Source organism: Dreissena polymorpha, chromosome 1, assembly GCF_020536995.1.
Source record: "Dreissena polymorpha isolate Duluth1 chromosome 1, UMN_Dpol_1.0, whole genome shotgun sequence".
Classification (NCBI taxonomy): Eukaryota; Metazoa; Mollusca; class Bivalvia; order Myida; family Dreissenidae; genus Dreissena; species Dreissena polymorpha.
The window spans coordinates 112,565,325-112,586,282 of NC_068355.1; the positions used below are offsets into that span (position 1 = coordinate 112,565,325).

At 37.4% G+C, this 20,958-nt stretch overlaps 1 protein-coding gene across 4 annotated transcripts in view; it reads left to right on the top strand.

Moving 5' to 3' along the window:
• LOC127844680 (protein MTO1 homolog, mitochondrial-like) overlaps nt 1-20,958 on the top strand; it is a 112,416-nt gene that overhangs the window by 72,999 nt on the left and 18,459 nt on the right. For all 4 annotated transcript variants that reach the window (XM_052375106.1, XM_052375096.1, XM_052375122.1 and 1 more), the window contains 5 exons: nt 1,965-2,038; nt 10,234-10,350; nt 17,837-17,967; nt 19,159-19,363; nt 20,003-20,168. In XM_052375106.1, coding sequence (XP_052231066.1) covers nt 1,965-2,038; nt 10,234-10,350; nt 17,837-17,967; nt 19,159-19,363; nt 20,003-20,168 — 693 coding nt within the window. The remainder of the gene's footprint in view (nt 1-1,964; nt 2,039-10,233; nt 10,351-17,836; nt 17,968-19,158; nt 19,364-20,002; nt 20,169-20,958) is intronic.

The window sequence follows — 20,958 nt, forward strand, 5'->3', positions numbered from 1 at the left end:
GTAGGTCGGTCTGTCGGTCGGTCGGTCTATCTGTCCGTCCACCAGGTGGTTGTCAGATGATAACTCAAGAACGCTTGGGCCTAGGATCATGAAACTTCATAGGTACATTGATTATGACTCGCAGATGACCCCTATTGATTTTGAGGTCACTAGGTCAAAGGTCAAGGTCACAATGACTCTAAATAGTAAAATGGTTTTTGGATAATAACTCAAGAACGCATACGCCTAGGATCATAAAACTTCATAGGTAGATAGATCATGACTCGCAGATGACCCCTATTGATTTTGAGGTCACTAGGTCAAAGGTCAAGGTCACGGTGACTCGAAATAGTAAAATGGTTTTCGAATGATAACTCAAGAACGCATACGCCTAGGATCATGAAACTTCATAGGTAGATTGATCATGACTCGCAGATGACCCCTATTGATTTTGAGGTCACAAGGTCAAAGGTCAAGGTCACAGTGACCCGAAATAGTAAAATGATTTTCGGATGATAACTCAAGAACGCAAACGCCTAGGATCATGAAACTTCATAGGTAGATTGATCATGACTCGCAGATGACCCCTATTGATTTTGAGGTCACAGGGTCAAAGGTCAAGGTCACGGTGACCCTAAATAGTAAATGGTTTCCGGATGATAACTCAAGAACGCATATGCCTAGGATCATGAAACTTCATCGTAAGATAGATCATGACTTGCAGATGACCCCTATTGATTTTGAGGTCACTAGGTCAAAGGTCAAGGTCACGGTGACCCGAAATAGTAAAATGGTTTTCGGATGATTACTCAAGAAGGCATACGCCTAGGATCATGAAACTTTATATATACATTGATCATGACTCGCAGATGACCCCTATTGATTTTCAGGTCACTATGTCAAAGGTCAAGGTCACAGTGACAAAAAACGTATTCACACAATGGCTGCCACTACAACGGACAGCCCATATGGGGGGCATGCATGTTTTACAAACAGCCCTTGTCAAACATAGTATGCGCACTGATGTGGCTCTGTAATTTCTGTTTGAAAAGTTTATTAAATATGCAAAGTGAGAAAGCATATGAACGAGTTTCATAGATGTTATACGGCTATTATGCTGTTTATATACCATAGTCGCTACAACGTTTACAAATGGCAGGTTCGAAATAATTCGTTTTCTTTACACTCATGATCTTGTTGAAAGTTAATTATACACGTTTTAATGCGCAATTTATTTACTGAATCACGACAAATGTCAAATACAATACAGAAAATGCATAGTTGTTTTATTGATCTATAAACATATAATGGATTGAATATAACTGATTTAAAATTAACGTTTTCAAACTATTATTAAATCTTTTTCCCAGAATATGCTGTCCTATTTATAGCTGAGTTTCCTATACCTTTATCAATGATAATCAGCAAGGTATGCCGATTTGAAAAATCGAGCTATCTTAATCGGACTGGCTCGGTCTTTTACATAGGTCGCCATTGTGAAGAATTTTTTCATGGTATGATAACTTCGCAGCATCGTCAAAAAGCTATGCCAAAAAACAGCTTGTAAACACTTGTTGTCACATTTATTGTCCTATCTTCATGAAACTTGGTTAGAACTATTTTTCCAGTCCTATCTTGGCAATATGGGTCATTTTGGGTAAAAACAAGGTCAATAAATAACCTTGGGAAGTAACATGAAAACTTACATCTTCTGTTCTAAATACAATTAACAATGATATCTTATAAACATTCAGAACTGGTTCATTTGGGTCGAAAACCACCAGTTTACAACCAAAAAAGTCATGTGAGTTTAATTCTAGGTTCCTCAATGCCATGGTACAAAGGCTCCCCCCCTTGCCCCCCCCCCTCCCCTCCCTGGTGGGGGAGGGAGGCATCATTTGAGGGGCGGTGGTATTGCAATCGTATTTTTCTCAAAGTATTTGTAGTCCTCACATGCCAGGGTATATTAATTTCTGTATTTCCAGGTACTGCCCCTCTCTGGAGAGCAAGGTGCTGAAGTTCCCAGGCAGGACACACCAGGTGTGGCTAGAACCAGAAGGTACTCAAATATGAAACTAAAATAGTCAGAGAAAAAAAACCCTGAAACTTAACTCTTTCAGAGCTGGAACAGAATTTTGAAGGACTTTGCAAACTGTTTGGATCCAGATGAGACGCCACAGAACGTGGCGTCTCATCAGGATCCAAACTGTTTGCTATTCTTATAGTATTCTTTGAAAATAATCAAATAAAATGCTAATTTTAGAAATTCAGATGACATTTTAGCAAATGACAAATTTCCCAGCATGCAAAGGGTTAACATCATTGCATTTTGTTGTTGTATCTCATTTTAAGCCACAAATGAATGCCATCATAGTGTTGTAATTTACACTGTGTAATCCAGTGCACCATATTATGCCATCGATGCGTTGCTCATATCACTCAAAGGGTCAAGGTCAGAGCAAAAGTTTGTGAAGTAAGTGGGAAACATTCTTTTGCAGATACAAAAGTTACGTACTAAGTGCTTGTTACATAAACAAGATAGGATGGAGATGGAGAATGGCTCATTATCACATTCAAGAAGCAGTCAACAGTCAACACCACTCTGGTAATTGGGTAAAAGTCTTCTGAAGGTGTTCTTCATTAAGAGGATTATACCCTGTATCTGCTTGTGTTTTGTTACAGTTGGCATGATGAACTAATTACATAATTCTGGCTCTCAATTTTATGTACTGCCCACTCACAATGAGGTGCTGCAGGCAAGAATGTGGCAGAAAGTGCTGTTTGTCAGTTTTCTGGGTTACAGTCATAAACGTTTGGCTTTATCCATGCGCTGAAGATTGATTCCAGAAGATGATGAACTGGCGTCCTTGTTTAAACAATAACAAAGCATCAGATCTGTGGATATCTCTTGTCTTAATTTTTCATCTACGTTTTTAGCTCACCTGATCTCGTTGCTTTAAGGATTCCTTGATCTATCAGGGGTGTCAATTTTCCGGAAACCTCTTCGCTATTTTCCGAAAAACTGTACAATTCTACAAATGTTGCAAATGTCTGCCATCTTGAAATTTTAAATGGCAAAGTAAAGCACTGCAAAATCATATTGTAAAATAATATGTCAACCACATTATATGTTGATTGCATATTTGCTTGGTTACTGGTAACTGGTTTTTATATTTTGGAGTCAAACGATATGCATATTTTATTTCGTGTGCAAAAGACATATCTTGACATGTGTTCGAACAGTCATTTTCGGATACAGTATGGTTCATCGATTTTTTTTTCAGACGTTCTTTATAACATTTTAACAAAATGACGAATACACATACGGTGTTACGGATGGTCTGGTTGATATTTGGCATTGTACTCACTATATAAAATTGCACCTTCAAAGACTATAAAAAAAGAAAAAAAAAATAAGCTCAGCATAATTTTCCATATTTCAACTTTTTGACAATTGACATCTCTGTCTATGGTGCTTTTAGAGTTTCTTGATCTCTGTAGCTTTCAGGATTCCTTGATCTATAAAGCTTTTAGGATTCCTTGATCTCTTGAGCTTTTAGGATTCCTTGATCTCTGGAGCTTTCAGGATTCTCTGATCTCTGGAGCTTTTAGAATTCCTTGATCTCTGGAGCTTTTAGGATTCTTTGATATCTGGAGCTTTAAGGATTCATTGATCTCTGTAGCTTTAAGGATTCATTGATTTATGGAGCTTTTAGGATTCCTTGATCTGTGGAGCTTTCAGAATTCCTTGATCTATGGAGCTTTTAGGATACCTTGATCTATGAAGCTTTTAGGATTCATTGATCTATGGAGCTTTAAGGAGTCCTTGATCTATGTAGCTTTTAGGGTTCCTTGATCTATGGAAATTTTAGGAGTCATTGATCTGTTGAGCTTTAAGGATTAAACTATCTATATAGCTTTTAGGATTCCTTGATCTCTGGAGCTTTAAGGATTCCTTGATCTATTTAAGATTTTTTTTTTTTATTTGGAGCTATTAAGATTCCTTGATATATGGAGCTTTTTAAGATTCCTTGATATTATGAAGCTTTTAGGATGTATTTATCTATATAGCTTTTACGATTCCTTGATCTCGGGAGCTTAAGGATTCTTTAATCTATGGAACTTTTAGGATTTCTTGATCTATTGAACTTTTAGGATTCCTTGATGTATGGAGCTTATAGGATTCCTTGATTCATGGAGGTTTTATGATTCCTTGAAATATGGAGCTTTAAGTATTCCTTGATCTATGGAGCTTTTAGTATTCCTTGATCTACAGAGCTTTTAGGATTCCTTGATCTACGGAGCATTGAGGATTCCTTGATCAACAGAGCTTTTAGGATTCCTTGATCAACAGAGCTTTTAGGATTCCTTGATCTCTGAAGCTTTTAAGATTCCTTGATCTCTGGAGCTTTAAGGATTCCTTGATCTATGGAGCTTTTAGAATTCCTTGATCTCTGGAGCTTTAAGGATTCCTTGATCTATGGAGCTTTAAGGATTTCTTGATCTTTAAAATTCCTTGATCTTTAAGCTTCCTTGACCTTGAAGATTCCTTGATCTATGGAGCTTTTAGGATTCGTTGATCTGTAATATTCCTTGATCTACAGAGCTCTTTTGAGCTATGGAGTTTTGAGGATTCATTGATCTATGGATTGAATTGTTCTTTAATTGTTTTCTTGCAACAAGTATCCTCCATAAACAAAACAATATATATTACCATAATAACTCTTAAGTTTTCGGACATGTAAAAGTAATTTGCGTGTCCAAACATTTAGTTATGCAAAATATTAAACAAGAGATGTGTTTGTCAGAAACACAATGCCCCAATTGTGCAGCTTTGAAGCCATAACTTTGACCTTGAAGGATGACCTTGACCTTTAACCACTCAAAATGTGCAGCTTCATGAGATTCACATGCATGCCAAATATCAAGTTGCTATCTTCAATATTCAAAAAGTTAAGACCAAACTTTAATGAAGGTTAAAGTTTTAGGAAAGAAAAATACAATGATCTTTGACCTTAAAGGATGACCTTGACCTTGACTTTTCACCACTCAAAATGTGCAGCTTCGTGAGATACACATGCATGCCAAATATGAAGTTGCTATCTTCAATATTGCAAAAGTAATCAAACTTTAACCAAGGTTAATGTTTTGGGACACACACAATGAATGAATGACAGACAGACAGGCCAAAAACAATATACCCCGATCTTTCGATCCGGGGGCATAAAAATTACAGGCGTCCAAAAATTTAGAGACAAATAATAAGGCGTAGAAAATCATAATTATATTAAAATAAAAGCAATAAATTAATGTACGATTATTTTATTGTGATTTACTCTTCTTTTTCTGCTTAAAAATTTAATTCAACTTTACAGCTTTGCAAACTTTTGTCCGAAAATGATATAGGACAAAAAGGTGAAATCATAAAACATTCTGCTTCCTTAATAGCATAAAACTGTTTAGAATGCTGTTTGGTGAATCCATGGTTGTCTACCGGTAGCATGGTTTTTACCTAATTAAGCGAATGTAATGGTCCATTGCCCACAGACATGCATCGATTTGATTGGTTTTATGACCTTAATCCGGTTGTAAAAACATGATCGAAGTGTCACAAGATAAGCGAAAATAGGGCCGAGGTCTATAGAATAGCGCTGCAAAATATACTGTCCAAAAATTAAGAGACAATAGTTATGGACGAAAACCTGTATGTCCAAAAATTAAGAGTCACAAAAAAATAAATGGGCCGCATCTTAAAAAAACGGCCTTAATGACAAAAATGTTTCAGTATTTAATGAAATATAATAGTATATTTTATGTGTAGTATATTGGTGCAGATTTGAAATTGGAAAAAAGATGCCAAAGATGCCGTCGATGTCGCGTTGTAAATGGGATAAACAATAATTATTAAATGACAACAAAGAAATGACCATTTTGAAATGTCAAAATCTTAATGATAATCATATTTTTCTCATATCAACGTTCACCGCTATTCGTTGCTTGTTTATATTGGTATTTATTTAACTATATATAAATAGATCTACATGCCTTCTAATGATAATCATATTTTTCACATAACAACGTACTCTTGCTAGTTTAAGCAATGTTAGTATTTATTTCACTATCTTTCATAAATACATGCTTGCAAACAACAAATTTACAGAAAGAATACAGTTTTATAACGCATTTCATAACTATCATGGCTTTCGATTTGAATGGAGCAAAGTTTAATAGATTTCTAAACACTTTTGAGCAAAACTGCAACATTTTGTTTTAGTTTCACTTCAGACGGTTCATGTTTTTAAAGCAATAGAAATTAACATAATTCATTAACAAAAACGTTCACAACACTACAATCATGAACAACAAAATACTTACCTCTATTTCTTAATCCATCATATTATTCCGAAAATCACAACAATTACGCAAATAGCTATTTTTACACCAAACATTAAAAGGAAAATACTTCGCGGTTACAACAATGACGTCGCTGAAAAGCGGGTTTTCCCAATAATGTCATCGATGTCATCAAGGCAGGTTTTGTCGCGACGCGGCCCAAATATTTTTGCTTACATGGAAGGTGTCCAAAAACTTTGAGTGTTTGCAAACTTAGAGTAATTACTGTAATTGCTTTTTGTAAATAAAATGCAACATTAAATTTATTTTCTAGGCAGCTCTATCTGTCAAACCTCAGTAAAATTAATATCAACATACAACATTTATTAAAATATAATCTTTGAAACTACAACTTCCAGATATTTGAATATATTTGGTTTGCAACATTGCATATTTGACCTGTTCTTAGTTTTGTAAGATCATTACATCAGATTAAATTGTTTATTATCAGATTTTGTAACTTCAGCTACTGGTAAAGCATGCAATTACGAATAATTGTCAACTTTTCCTTTGATGTTTTCATTTCCACTGTCTCCCCACTAACAAAATACAGAATACAAACAAGATATTTATGATAGCTTGAGTTCCTAATACTGAACTCTGGGGGGGGGGGGGGGGGGGGTTTAAATAATAACATAATATGCTTTATTGTTTGTTACCTACCACAACACCTTCCTCACTACTGGTAATCAAATCTTGTAACCTCTTGTTCAAGATCTTTTCTTTTGAAGGTTACCTTCAAATGAAGCCACATAGAAAAAGTAAGGTGTTTTAGTTGACCCAAAGATAGCCATAAAACATATGGGCAATGCCCTGTGAATAGGGGGTTAAATGCATGTGCGTAAATTGTCGTCCTGGATTATCCTAGGCAAGCCGTTCAGGCTTATCAGGAACAACACTTTCCATCTAAACTTTTGCTAAGAAGATTCTTTCTTTTCACAGAAATATCATAAAAGCAGAAAGTGTGGTCTCTGATTAGCCTTTGCAGTCTGCACAAGCTCATCTGAGAAGACACTTTATGCACATGCATTAAAACCCTTTTTCATATAGCGATTCCTATATTGATCTCTGGTATGTGTTTATACCTCAATCCCATAAATATGTCATCCAGCAAAGCACCTAACAAATCTCTTGACTGCCTGGTCCATAAAGTACCGGATCAACAAACTGCCTTCTGGGAGAGGTTTCATGGGCACAACAGACAATTACTGGTAATTTTCTAGAGACCTGTGTAAGAAACTTTATTGGTTGCTGTCAAAGCCAGTATTTGCTGCCACATCAACTTGCCACTCTGGACAGCTCAGTGATTATAAAGGCCTAAGTGGGAAACCGTTATATCTGCCTAACATTTTTCAGAATAAGATACAATAGTTAAGCCTTCGACTCTTGTTTTGAGGAAATGGATGATTTGAGTAATTTTCAGTTTGTTTGGTTGGTCAGTCTTAAGGCATTATGTTTTTATACCCCCATTACAATTGGTAATGGGGGCTACATAGGAGTCACTTTGTTAGTTGGTCAGTTGTTCTGTCCCGATATTTCATCAGCTCTTCACCAACCTTGGTCAGAAGTTGTATTTAGATGATGTCTAGGTCAAGTTTGAATATGGGTCATGCCAGGTCAAAAACTATGTCACGGGGTCACTTAGTGTGTTTTAAACTGAAAGTTTGTCCGGACCTTAACTATAATAATGTAATTTATCTTCAGATTTTAAAATGACTTGGTACATTTGTTCACCATCATGGGACGGTGTGTCGTGTGAAAAAAGATCGATATCTCCATGGTCAAGGTCACACTTGGAGTTCAAAGGTCAAATGCTTGTCCAGGCCATAACTTTGTTATCTATTGTGAGATTTTAAAATCATTTGGCAAATTTGTTCACCATTATTGGATGGTGTGTCGCGCGAAAGAATTACGTCAATATCTCCAAGGTCAAGGTCACACTTCGAGTTCAAGGATCATAAATGAGCTTGTCAAGGCCATATCTATGTCATTCATTGTAAGATTTTAAAATCATTTGGCATATTTGTTCACTATCATTGGACGGTGTGTTGCGTGAAAGAATTACGTCGATATCTTCAAGGTCAAGGTCACACTTTAAGTTCAAAGGTAAAAAACTGCCATAAATGAGCCAAAACTATGTTGTTCATTGTGAGATTTTAAAATCATTTGGTAAAGTTGTTCACCACCATTGGAGGGTGTATCATGCGAAAGAATTATGTCGATATCTGCAACGTCAAGGTCACACTTTGAGTTCAAAGATCCAAAATGGCCATAAATGATCCTGTCTGGGCCATATCTTTGTCATTCATTGTGAGATTTTAAAATTACTTGGTACACTTATTCACCATCATAGGACGGTGCGTCATGCGAGAGAGTACATCAATATCTCCAAGGTCAAGGTCACACTTAGAGTTCAAAGGTTAAAAATGGCCATAAATGATCTTGTCTGGGCCATTACTATGTCATTCATTGTGAGATAATAAATTACTAGGTTCATTTGTTCATAATCATTTGACAGTGTGTCATGCGTAAGAATTATGTCGATATCTCCAAGGTCAACTTGGAATTCAAAAGTAAAAAATTGCCATAAATGAAAGCTTGTCAGGGCCATAATTATGTCATTCATTGTGAGATTTAAAAAATGTCTCTGTACATTAATTGTGTTCACAGTCATTGAACGGTGTGTCATGCGAAAGAATTCAAGAGTTCAAAGGTCAAAATGGTAATAAATAAATGATAATGGCATAATAATTTTTAATAATCGCCATAAATTAGCTTCTCTTGTTTTGTGAAGACAGCATGCAAAATATTCTGTGTCAATCACATCTGTGACAAAGCTCTAGTTGACACTGTTATAAACATCTTTAACATGCCAATGCACAGAGGATTTTTAGCTCACCTGAGCTCAGGTGAGCTTTTGTGACCAGTCTTTGTCCGGCGTCCGTCCGTCCGTCCACATTTGTTCAAAAACACTCTAGATGCCACATTTATTGTCCGATCTTCATGAAACTTGGTCAGAAGCTTTGTCCCAATGAACTCTCGGTTGAGTTCGAAACTGGGTCGTGCCAGGTCAAAAACTAGGTCACTAGGTCAAAAAAAGAAACAACTTGTAAACACTGTAAAAGTCACATTTCATGCCCAATCTTCATGTAACTTTGTCAAAATGTTTGTCTTAATAATATGTTGGTTGAGTTCAAAAGTTGTTTCGATCCGTTGAAAAACATGGCCGCCAGTGGGCGGGGTAGTTTTCCTTAGATTGTCCTAATTTTCATTATATTATACAAAATCCTTGTAATCCTTGTAAACACTCTTTAGAGGTCACAATTTTAATTCAGATTTTATTAATCTTGGTCATAATATTTATTTTTGTAAGCAAAGTTTGATGTTTGGTAAGGGGGGGTCAACTCAAAATATAGTAACCATTTTAAATCTTACAACAACAAAAACACTATATATGCCTGAGTTTTGGTTCAATAATGATGAAACTTGACCAGGATGTTTGTCTGGTCAATATCTAGGTCAAGTTTTGCATTAGGTAATCATTGAAGGAACCGACTCCTCTCAGGGGAGCGAACTAGGGCCATCTTGGCCCACTTGTTTTTTATTTAGTTAGATCAGCAATGCTTGAGTGATCAGAGAAATTAATTCTTTCATGAGTCTCAAGCCTCCACACTACTTCATTTTGCAGTGAGACAGTGAAAGTTTTCTGTAAATCACTAATTATTAGTCACTTAGTCGGTCATGTAAACCAACAAAAGCATAAAATGAATTTATTATAATGCATATTATTATGGACAGTATAAAAGATTATAAAATTTATGTAGGTTAAAAAACAACACTTTTAGCTTTAAGCAATTTCAGGGTTCAGCAGTGACCTGGTATATCCCAACGGCCTGAGCTGCACAATGCCTGCTGAGTACCAACAGAGGATCATCAACCTCATACCTGGACTGCAGAGGGCAAAGATTGTCAGACCCGGTAGGCCATAATAGACCTGGTAGGCTTTGTCAGTGATAGAAGGCCAAGATTGTCAGACCTGATAGGCCTTGTTAGAGATAGAAGGCAAAGATTTTCAGACCCGGTATGCCTTGTTAGAGAAAAAAGCAAAGATTGTCAGACCTGATAGGCCTTGTTAGAGATAGAAGGCAAAGATTGTCAGACCTGATAGGCCTTGTAAGAGATAGAAGGCAAAGATTGTCAGACCTGATAGGCCTTGTTAGAGATAGAAGGCAAAGATTTTCAGACCCGGTATGCCTTGTTAGAGGAGAAACCAAAGATTGTAAGTGCTGGCAGGCCTTGTTAGAGATAGAAGATAAAGATTGTCAGATCTGAAAGGCCTTATTATCCCCCACCATCGGCGGAGGGATATTGTTTTGGCGTTGTCCGTCCGTCTTTCCGTCCGTCCGGAGTCATATCTTGGAAGTGCTTCGACGGATTTCATTGAAACTTGATATGAGTATATATATGGATACTAGGATGATGCACGCCAAATGGCATTGTACACCATCTCTTAATAACGGAGTTATGGCCCTTTGTATCTTGAAAAATGCTTTTTTGAGTGTCAAATATAACACTTTTGTGTCCAGAAGCATATTGGCGGGGGATATCAATTCAACGAATTTGCTTGTTAGAAATAGAAGGCAAAGATTATCAGCCTTGGATGGCCGTTTTAGAGATAGAAGGCAAAGATAATCAGACTTAGTTTGCCTTTTTAGCTCACCTGATTGCTCAGGTGAGCTTTTCTGACCGGTCTTTGTCCGTCGTATGTCTGTCTGTCTGTCCCTAAACATTTGCTCGTAAACACTCTAGAGGCCACATTTCTTTTCCCATCTTCATGAAACTTGGTCAAAAGCTTTGCCCCAATAAAATCTCGGCCGAGTTGAAAACTGGGTCATGCCAGGTCAAAAACTAGGTCAAAAAAAGGAAAAACCTTGTAAACACTGTAGAAGTCAAATTTCATGCCAAATCTTTATGTAACTTTGTCAAAATGTTTGCCTTAATGATATGTTGGTCGAGTTCAAAGGTTGTTCCGGTCGGTTGAAAAACATGGCCGCCAGTGGGCGGGGCAGTTTTCCTTATTTGGCTATAGAAAAACCTTGTTGGTCAAAACATTGGTTTTATTGATATCACGGACGAGTTCGAAAATGGTCCAGATCAGTGAAAAAACATGGCCGCCAGTGGGCGGGGCATTTTTCTCTATATGTAAATAGTGAAAACATGTGAACACCCTAGAAGTCACATTTTTTGCCCAATTTTCATGAAATTTAGTCAGAACATTTGTTTCTTTGATATGAGAGTTGAGTTTGAAAATGGTTCCCGTCCTTTGAATAACATGGCTGCCGATGGGGGGGGGGCAGTTTTCCTTATTTGGCTATAGAGAAACCTTGTAAACACTCTAGAGGTCACAATTTTTGCCCAATCATCATGAAATTTGGTCAAAACATTGGTTTTATTGATATCTTGGACGAGTTCGAAAATGGTTCAGATCAGTTGCAAAACATGGCCGCCAGTGGGCAGGGCATTTTTCTCTATATGTATATACTGAAAACATGTAAACACTCTAGAAGTCACATTTTTGGCCCAATTTTCATGAAATTTGGTCAGAACATTTGTTTCCTTGATATGAGAGTTGTGTTCGAAAATGGTTCCGGTCCTTTGAATAACATGGCTGCGGGGGGGGGGGGGGGGGCAGTTTTCCTTATTTGGCTATAGAGAAACCTTGTAAACACTCTAGAAGTCACAATTTTTGCCCAATCATCATGAAAGTTGGTCAAAACATTGGTTTTATTTATATCTCGGACGAGTTGGAAAATGGTCCAGATCGGTGAAAAAACATGGCTGCCAGTGGGCGGGGCATTTTTCTCTATATGTAAATAGTGAAAACATTTGAACACTCTAGAAGTCACATTTTTGGCCCAATTTTCATGAAATTTGGTAAGAACATTTGTTTCCTTGATATGAGAGTTGAGTTCGAAAATGGTTCCGGTCAGTTGAATAACATGGCTGCCGGGTTGGGGGGGGGGGGGGGCAGTTATCTTTATTTGGCTATATAGAAACCTTGTAAACACTCTAGAAGTCACAATTCTTGCCCAATCATCATGAGAGTTGGTCAAAACTTTGGTTTTATTGATATCTCGGACGAGTTCGAAAATGGTCCAGATCGGTGAAAAAACATGGCCGCCAGTGGGCTGGGCATTTTTCTCTATATGTATATAATGAAACGTGTGAACACTCTAGATTTAGTCACATTTTTTGCCCAATTTTCATGAAATTTGGTCACAACATTTGTTTCCTTGATATGAGAGTTGAGTTTGAAAATGGTTCTGGTCAGTTGAATAACATGGCTGCCGAGGGGGGGGGGGCAGTTTTCTTTTATTTATATAGTAAAAAAAGCTTGTGAACAGTCTAGGAATCACATTTTTTGCCCAATCTTCATGAAACTTGGTACAAAGATTGGTTTTATATATATCACATAATTAATACCATAATTTTTGCCCTTAGATTGTCAAAATTTTCATATTATACAAAATCCTTGTAAACACTCTCGAGGTCACAATTTTGTTTCAGATTTTATGAATCTTGGTCATTTTATTTATTTTTATGTCCCCCACCACTATAGTGGGGGACATATTGTTTTTGCCCTGTCTGTTGGTTGGTTGGTCTTTTGGTTTGGGCCAACTTTAACATTTTGCAATAACTTTTGCTATATATTGAATATAGCAACTTGATATTTGGCATGCATGTGTATCTCATGGAGCTGCACATTTTGAATGGTGAAAGGTCAAGGTCAAGGTCATCCTTCAAGGTCAAAGGTCAAATATGTAGCTTCAAAGCGGCGCAAAAGGGGACATAGTGTTTCTGACAAACACATATCTTGTTGTAAGCAAAGTTTGATGTTTGGTACGGGTGGGTCAACTCAAAATATAGGTCACCAGGTCAAATCTTACAAAAACAAAAACACTCCATATGCCAGAGTTTTGGTTCAATAATGATGAAACTTGACCAGGATGTTTGTCTGGACAATATCTAGGTCAAGTTTGACGTTTGGTAAAGATTGAATGAACCGACTCCTCTCAGGTGAGCAAACAAGGGCCATCTTGGCCCTCTTGTTAAGAAAGAAGACAGAGATTATCAGACCTGGTATGCCTTGTTAGAGATAGAAGGCAAAGATAATAACACTTGGTAGGTCGTTTTAAAGATAGAAGGCAAAGATTATCAGACTCTGTTGGCCTTGTTTGAGATAGAAGGCAAAGATTATCAGACTCGGTTGGCCTTGTTAAAGATATAAGGCAACGATTATACCTTCTAGGCATTTTAAGAGATAAAAGGCAAAGATAATCAGACCAAGTAGGCCTTTTAAAAGATAACAGGCAAAGATTCTCAGACCTATTAGGCCTTTGTAGCTCACCTGATTGCTCAGGTGAGCTTTTCTGACCGGTCTTTGTCCATCGTACGTCCGTTCGTTTAACATTTGCTCGTAAACACTCTAGAGGCCACCTTTCTTGTCCCATGTTCATGAAACGTGGTCAGAAGCTTTGCCCCAATAAAATCTCGGCCGATTTCGAAACTGGGTCGTGCCGGGTGCAAAACTAGGTCACTAGGTCAAAAAAAAAGAAGTGGTTCCAGTCTGTTGAAAAACATGGCCGCCAGTGGGCGTGGCAGTTTTCCTTATTTGGCTTTAGAGAAACCTTGTAAACACTCTAGAAGTCACAATTTTTGCCCAATCATCATAAAAGGTGGTCAAAACATTCATTTAATTGATATCTCAGACAAGTTCGAAAATGGTACAGATCGGTGAAAATACATGGCCGCGAGTGGGCGGGGCATTTTTCTCTATATGTATAAAGTGGCAGTTTTCCCTATTTGGCTATAGAGAAACCTTGAAAACACTCTAGAAGTCACAATTTTTTTCTAATCATCATGAAAATTGGTCAAAATATTGGTTTTATTGATATCTCAGACTAGTTTGAAAATGGTCCAGATCGGTAAAAAAACATGGCCACCAGTGGGCGGGGCATTTTTCTTTATATGTATATAGTGGCAGTTTTCCCTATTTGGCTATAGAGAAACCTTGTAAACACTATAAGTCACAATTTTTTCCCAATCATCATGAAAGTTGGTAAAACATTGGTTTTATTGATATCTTGGATGAGTTCGACAATGGTTCAGATCGGTGAAAAAACATGGCCGCCAGTGGGCGGGGCATTTTGCTCTATATGAATATAGTGAAAGTTAACACTCTAGAAGTCGCATTTTTGGCCCTATTTTCATGAAATTTGGGCAGAACATTTGTTTCTTTGATACAAGAGTTGAGTTCAAAAATGGTTTCGGTCAAACCTTGTGATCGAACACTATGGAAGTCACGTTTTTATCCCCCCCCCCCCCCCTTCGAAGAAGAGGGGGTATATTGTTTTGCTCATGTCGGTCCGTATGTCTGACTACTAGATGGTTTCCGGATGAAAGCTCAAGAACTCTTATGCCTAAGATCATGAAAGTTCATAGGTACATTGATCATGACTCGCAGATGACCCCTATTGATTTTGAGGTCACTAGGTCAAAGGTCAAGGTCACGCTGCCCCGAAATAGTAAAATGGTTTCTGGATGATAACTCAAGAACGCTTATGCCTAGGATCATGCAACTTCATAGGTACATTGATTGTGACTCACAGATGACCCCTATTGATTTTCAGGTCACTAGATCAAAGGTCAAGGTCACGGTGACCCAAAACAGTAAAATGGTTTCCGGATGAAAGCTCAAGAACTCTCATGCCTAAGATCATGAAAGTTCATAGGTACATTGATCATGACTTGCAGATGACCCCTATTGATTTTCAGGTCACTAGGTCAAAGGTCAAGGTGACCCGAAATAGTAAAATGGTTGCCGGATGATAACTCAAGAACGCTTATACTTAGGATCATGAAACGTCATAGGTACATTGATCATGACTTGCAGATGACCCCTATTGATTTTCAGGTCACTCGGTCAAAGGTCAAGGTCACGGTGACTCAACTTAGAAAAATGGTTTCCGGATGATAAATCAAGAACGCTTACGTCTAGGATCATGAAACTTCATAGGTACATTGAGGTGACCCAAAATAGTAAAATTGTTTTACTCAAGAACGCTTATGCCTAGGATGATGAAACTTCATAGGTACATTGATCATGACTCGCAAATGAACCCTATTGATTTTTAGGTCACTCGGTCAAAGGTCAAGGTCACGGTGTTTCATCTTAGAAAAATGGTTTCCAGATGATAACTCAAGAGGGCCTATGCCTGGGATCATGAAACTTCATAGGTACATTGATCATGACTTGCAGATGACCCGTATTGACTTTCAGGTGACTAGGTCAAGGTCACGGTTACTTGACACAGTAAAATTGTTTTTGGATGATAACTCAAGAAAGCTTACGCCTAGGATCATGAAACAATATAATGGTCAAGTTGATAGAATTTTGTTATGAAATCAATCAAAAATGGAATTTATCATGTAGATGTTTTGAACATCTTATAACTTTGTTATCCATCTGACATGTGTGCATTATAATCATTGCATCTTTTTTTAAGATGTTTGTGGTTTAAAGTTTTTTGTTTGTTTTGGTAATTAAACACAAAGCACTTAATTGACAATTTCCAGACAGACTAACAGTGGGCTGACCTTGAAACGATGCAAGAAGGAATGTAATTCATTTGTTTGTTTTGTAATTTAAAATCTTAACATGTCAACTATGAAAACACTATACAATTATTATTTTGTTATCAGACTAGGACACTACAGTTCATATGTGCTTTAAAATCTACAAGTACACAAGAACAAACCCAATAACTCAATTTGATACTAACCCAATGATGCCTAACATTGATTATGAGAGAGAGGAAGGAATGAGTCATGCTGAAGGATACACACATTGATTGTTTATGAAGTTAATGTATGGGATCAGGAATAACATTTTGCTGTAATTTGTTGGTGTGTGAGCTCTAGTCAACAGGCTATGTTTAAAGAAGACATTAACACTGGATATATGCTACTGCTGCTAAAGGGTTCTAAAATATACAGCTACCAAATTTAGGTTTGGAATGTAAATTGCTAACTGTTGGCTACATTGATCATGACTCCCCAATGACCCGTATTTATCTTCTCATCACTAGGTCAAAGGTGACAGTCACAGTGATTCAAAATACAAAAATTGGTTTTCAAATGATAACTCAAAAACACTTTCACCTAGGATAAAGACTTCATAGGTACATTGATCATGATTATAAAAATAACCCTTTTGAATTTCAAATCACTACATCAAAGATCAACATCACAGTGACTCAAAACAATAAAATTGTTGCTTGATATTTACTGACAATTCTTATGCCTAGATTCATGATCTTTATAGTAATTACATTTATCATGACTGGCAGATGACCAACATAATGTTCAAGTCACTAGGTCAAACGTCTTAATAACAATGACTCAACACTGTAAAATGGTGTCCAGATGACAACTCAAGAAACCAAGGTCAAAAGTCAAAGTCACAATGACTAATATATTCATGTTTACACAATAGCTGCCATTACAACTGACAGCCCATATGCAGGCATGCATGTTTTACAAACAGCCCAATACATTTGGTAAAAATTCAATGAACACACTCTTCTCAGGTGAGCGAACTAGGGCCATCTTGGTGGCCCTCTTGTTAGAGATTATTACACTTGGTTGGCCTTGTTAGAGATAGAAGGCATAGATTATCAGACCTAGAAGGCCTTGTAAGGGATAGAAGGCAAAGATTATCTGGCTTGTTTGGCCATGTTATAGATAGGAGGCACATATAATCAGACAGTTAACCTTGTTAGACATTGAAGACAAAGATTCTCAGACCTAATAGACCTTGATAGACAAAACAACAGATATAAAGACTAGGTAGGCCTTGTTGGTAGGCCTTGTTAGTGATAGAAGACTAAGCTTGTCAGACTTGTAAGGCCTTGTTAGAGATAAAAGGAAAAGATTGTCAGATTGGTAGGCATTGTTAGAGATATAAGGCAAAGATTGTCTGACCTTGTTTGTCATCTGACAAATGTTTTTTTGGCTATCTGGAATATCTGAAAACTAAATTGTGATGTTTCGAGGACTCAAACAAGTCTTTAATCAGGTTGATGAAACTTGGTATGTGTATAGAGGGCCATATTGAGTGTTTGCTTGTAATTTTTGTATTTTTTACAAAAATTGTTGTCTCTTTTTTTACATAAAAAAGTGAAAACTATAATCTGGATTTTTCCCCAACTCAAAAAATACTTTTGCTTACTCCGACAACATTCATCAGGTAAAGAAATGACTGCTGATTTGTTTGCGACTAAACTCTTCTTCTTAAAACATATGTATTGAAATGTTGAATCTATACATAGATTAAGATTGACAATAAGATATCTCGAATAAGGGCATCACATGCTGGAAACTATTTCATTCTGCTACACAACAGGATATGGTGTCGAGTATGACTACATTGATCCACGGCAACTTCGGCCTACCTTAGAGACCTTGCCGATAGAGAACTTGTTTCTGGCCGGGCAGATCAACGGTACAACTGGTTACGAGGAGGCAGCTGCACAAGTGGGTGTGCTGAATCACATACAGTATCCTACGCATTTTTGTGTCTTAGGACATGTTTTGCTCTTATAAGCCCATTTTAACAAATTACAAGTGTATTATGGGGACATCTTTAAGGACAGGTGGGTGGGTGCTAAATTACTCAAGCAGTTTAAAATAACATCTTCATGAAACTTGGTAACAATGTTTACTGACATTAAATATCAGCAAAAAATACATTTAGCACTTCTAAATTGTGGTTCATGAACTACTTAAAAAAAAAATATAATTTACCTTTTCCAATCTCTCACTATGATTTTATTTTAGATCATCATGAAACTTGGTGGTAATGTTAGTTGGCATATAATCTTCACCAAGTTTAATAACCAGCCAAATGACATGTACAAACAAGTAATACTGAATTGTAGCTCTTGAATTATTCCAAATTTTCAAATCTAATAGAAGATTTATTGTACTATATTTTGAATTAACCAAAATTGATCATAAAGACCTCAGTATTATGTATTTGTAGAGTTACTAGGTTTCTTCCCTTTGACTCTATAACTACATTATTTTTTTGCAGCAGTGTCATATATTTTGTTTCTAAAAATCATGAAATACACCTTATTTTGTTCTAGCTTACACCAAAAATCAAACAAATTTAAGATCAAACTGTAATGCCAGATTTTAAGAATCTACGAAATTTGATGTCCATAACACAAATGAGCCTTGGTCCGTGCAAATATGGCTTAATGCATGTTTGTAACATCTCCTCCCAAATTAGCCTAGGCAGTTTGCACAGGCTTATCAGGTACGACATTTACCGCCTTTGTGGTATTTTTTGTTCACAAGCAAAATCCAGTTTCGGCGGAAAGTGTCTTTCCAACATACATTAAGCCCTTTTTTCCCTGAGAAAAACTCATGAATCTACAGCCCTTTATCAATGCAGGTGTGTAGACGGGATAAACAAATGAGCCGCGCTCTGTGAAATGGGGGTTTAATGAATTTGCGTAAAGTGTCGTCCCTGCACAGGCTTATCCGGGATGACACTTTCACCGGGAATGGATCTTAGCTAGGAAGAAAATACCATGAAAGCGGAAAGTGTCGTCCCTGATATGCTTGTAGGCACTGCACATGGTAATCTGGGAAGACACACTACGCACATGCATTAAACCCCCTTTTCACAGAGCACGGCCCAAACATGTTCTGCTTCAGGGTATCATCGCAGGAATCAACGCAGGCCTGAAGGGTCAAAACCACGAGCCCTTCATTGTGGACAGGACCGAGGGCTACATAGGTGTCCTCATAGACGATCTCACCACCCACGGCACCAACGAGCCCTACAGAATGTTCCCGTCACGGGCCGAATTCCGTATCTGTCTGAGAGCTGATAATGCTGACATGCGGTTAACAAGAAAAGGTACAGGCTTTGAATGAGGTTATAACTGTTTTTTTCATGATCGTGGATAGTAGATGAGACTGTTGGTCTGAGGTGCCATTGTGGTTCAAATTGTATTACAGAATAGATTTGATGGTCATTATGCCACTTTCTGATACGTGTTTGAATGCATCTGCGCTTGTCAGGACAACCAAACACTGTTTCTTTTTTATTAGTCATGCAGTTAAAAAAGTTATCGACCACAAATTTGCCACTCGCAAATACTTTTCCGTCTTGACAAAGGTGAAGGTCACAATATAGGTCAAATATGTGGATTGTGTAGCTTGTTAGATAATTACTGGCATCATTGACAATGGGCCGGGCAGGCTTCTCGCTAGTTTGATATTGAGTCGCGATCTGAGAAAACTGGGCATAATGCATGTGCGGAAAGTGTCGTCCGCACAGGCTAATCAGGGACGACACTTTCCGCTTTTATGACATTTTCTGTTTAAATGAAGTCTCTTCTTAGCAAAAATCAAATTAAGGCGGAAAGTGTCATCCCTGATAAGCCTTTGCAGACTGCACAGACTAATCTGGAAACACTTTACGCACATGCAATATGCCCAGTTTTCTCAGAACACGATTCAGATAAACAAATGCCAATTTTATATTGACCTGCAGGTTATAAGACAGGTTGTGTGCAGCGGGCTAGATACGAAAGTGCGTGTCGTATGGCTGATCTCCTTGACAGCAACCTTGACCTGTTGAGATCTCTCAAATTGGAGACCTACAAGTGGGACGAGCTTCTGAGCAGAGCAAGCTCCAGACCTAAGGGCAAGGTCAAAAGGTAAAAGCTTATTCTTATATGACGGCAAGATATGATGCAATTGTGTCTGTAGACAACGATAAAAACATTTTTTTATTGGAGTACCATATAAACATGAATTTTGTTTTGGAGAATAGGGCATCATGAATCGGCGTAAAGTGTGATCTCAGATAGGTCTGTGTAGTCTTCATAGGCTAATAAGGAACAACACTTTCGTCTTTATTGGTTTTTAGGATCGGTTTCTGTCAGTCGTCCGTCCGTCAACATTTGGTTTGTAAACACTCTAGAGGCCACATTTCTTGTCTGATCTTCATAAAGCTAAGTCGGATGATTTGTCCCAATGATACCTCGATCGAGGTCGAAACTGGTTCACTAGGTCAAATAAAAGAAAAACATTGTAAACACTGTAGAAGTCACATTTTATTCCCAATCTCCACGTTACTTTGTCAAAATGTTTGTCTTAATGATATGCTGGTTGAGTTCAAAAGTGGTGCCAGTCCGTTGAAAAACATGGCAGCTAGTGGGCGGGGCAGTTTTCCTTATTTGGCTATAGAGAAACCTTGTGAACACTGTAGAAGTCACAATTTTTGCCCAATCATCATTAAACTTGGTCAAAACATTGGTTTTATTGATATATCAGACAAGTTCTAAAATGGTCCTTATCTGTTAAAAACATGGCTGCCAGGGGGACAGGGCAGTTTTCCTTATAATTTATATGGTAAAAAACGCTTGTGGACAGTAAAAAAGTCACATTTTTTGCCCTGCAATCATCATAAAACTTGGTCAAAACATTGGTTTTATTGACATCTCG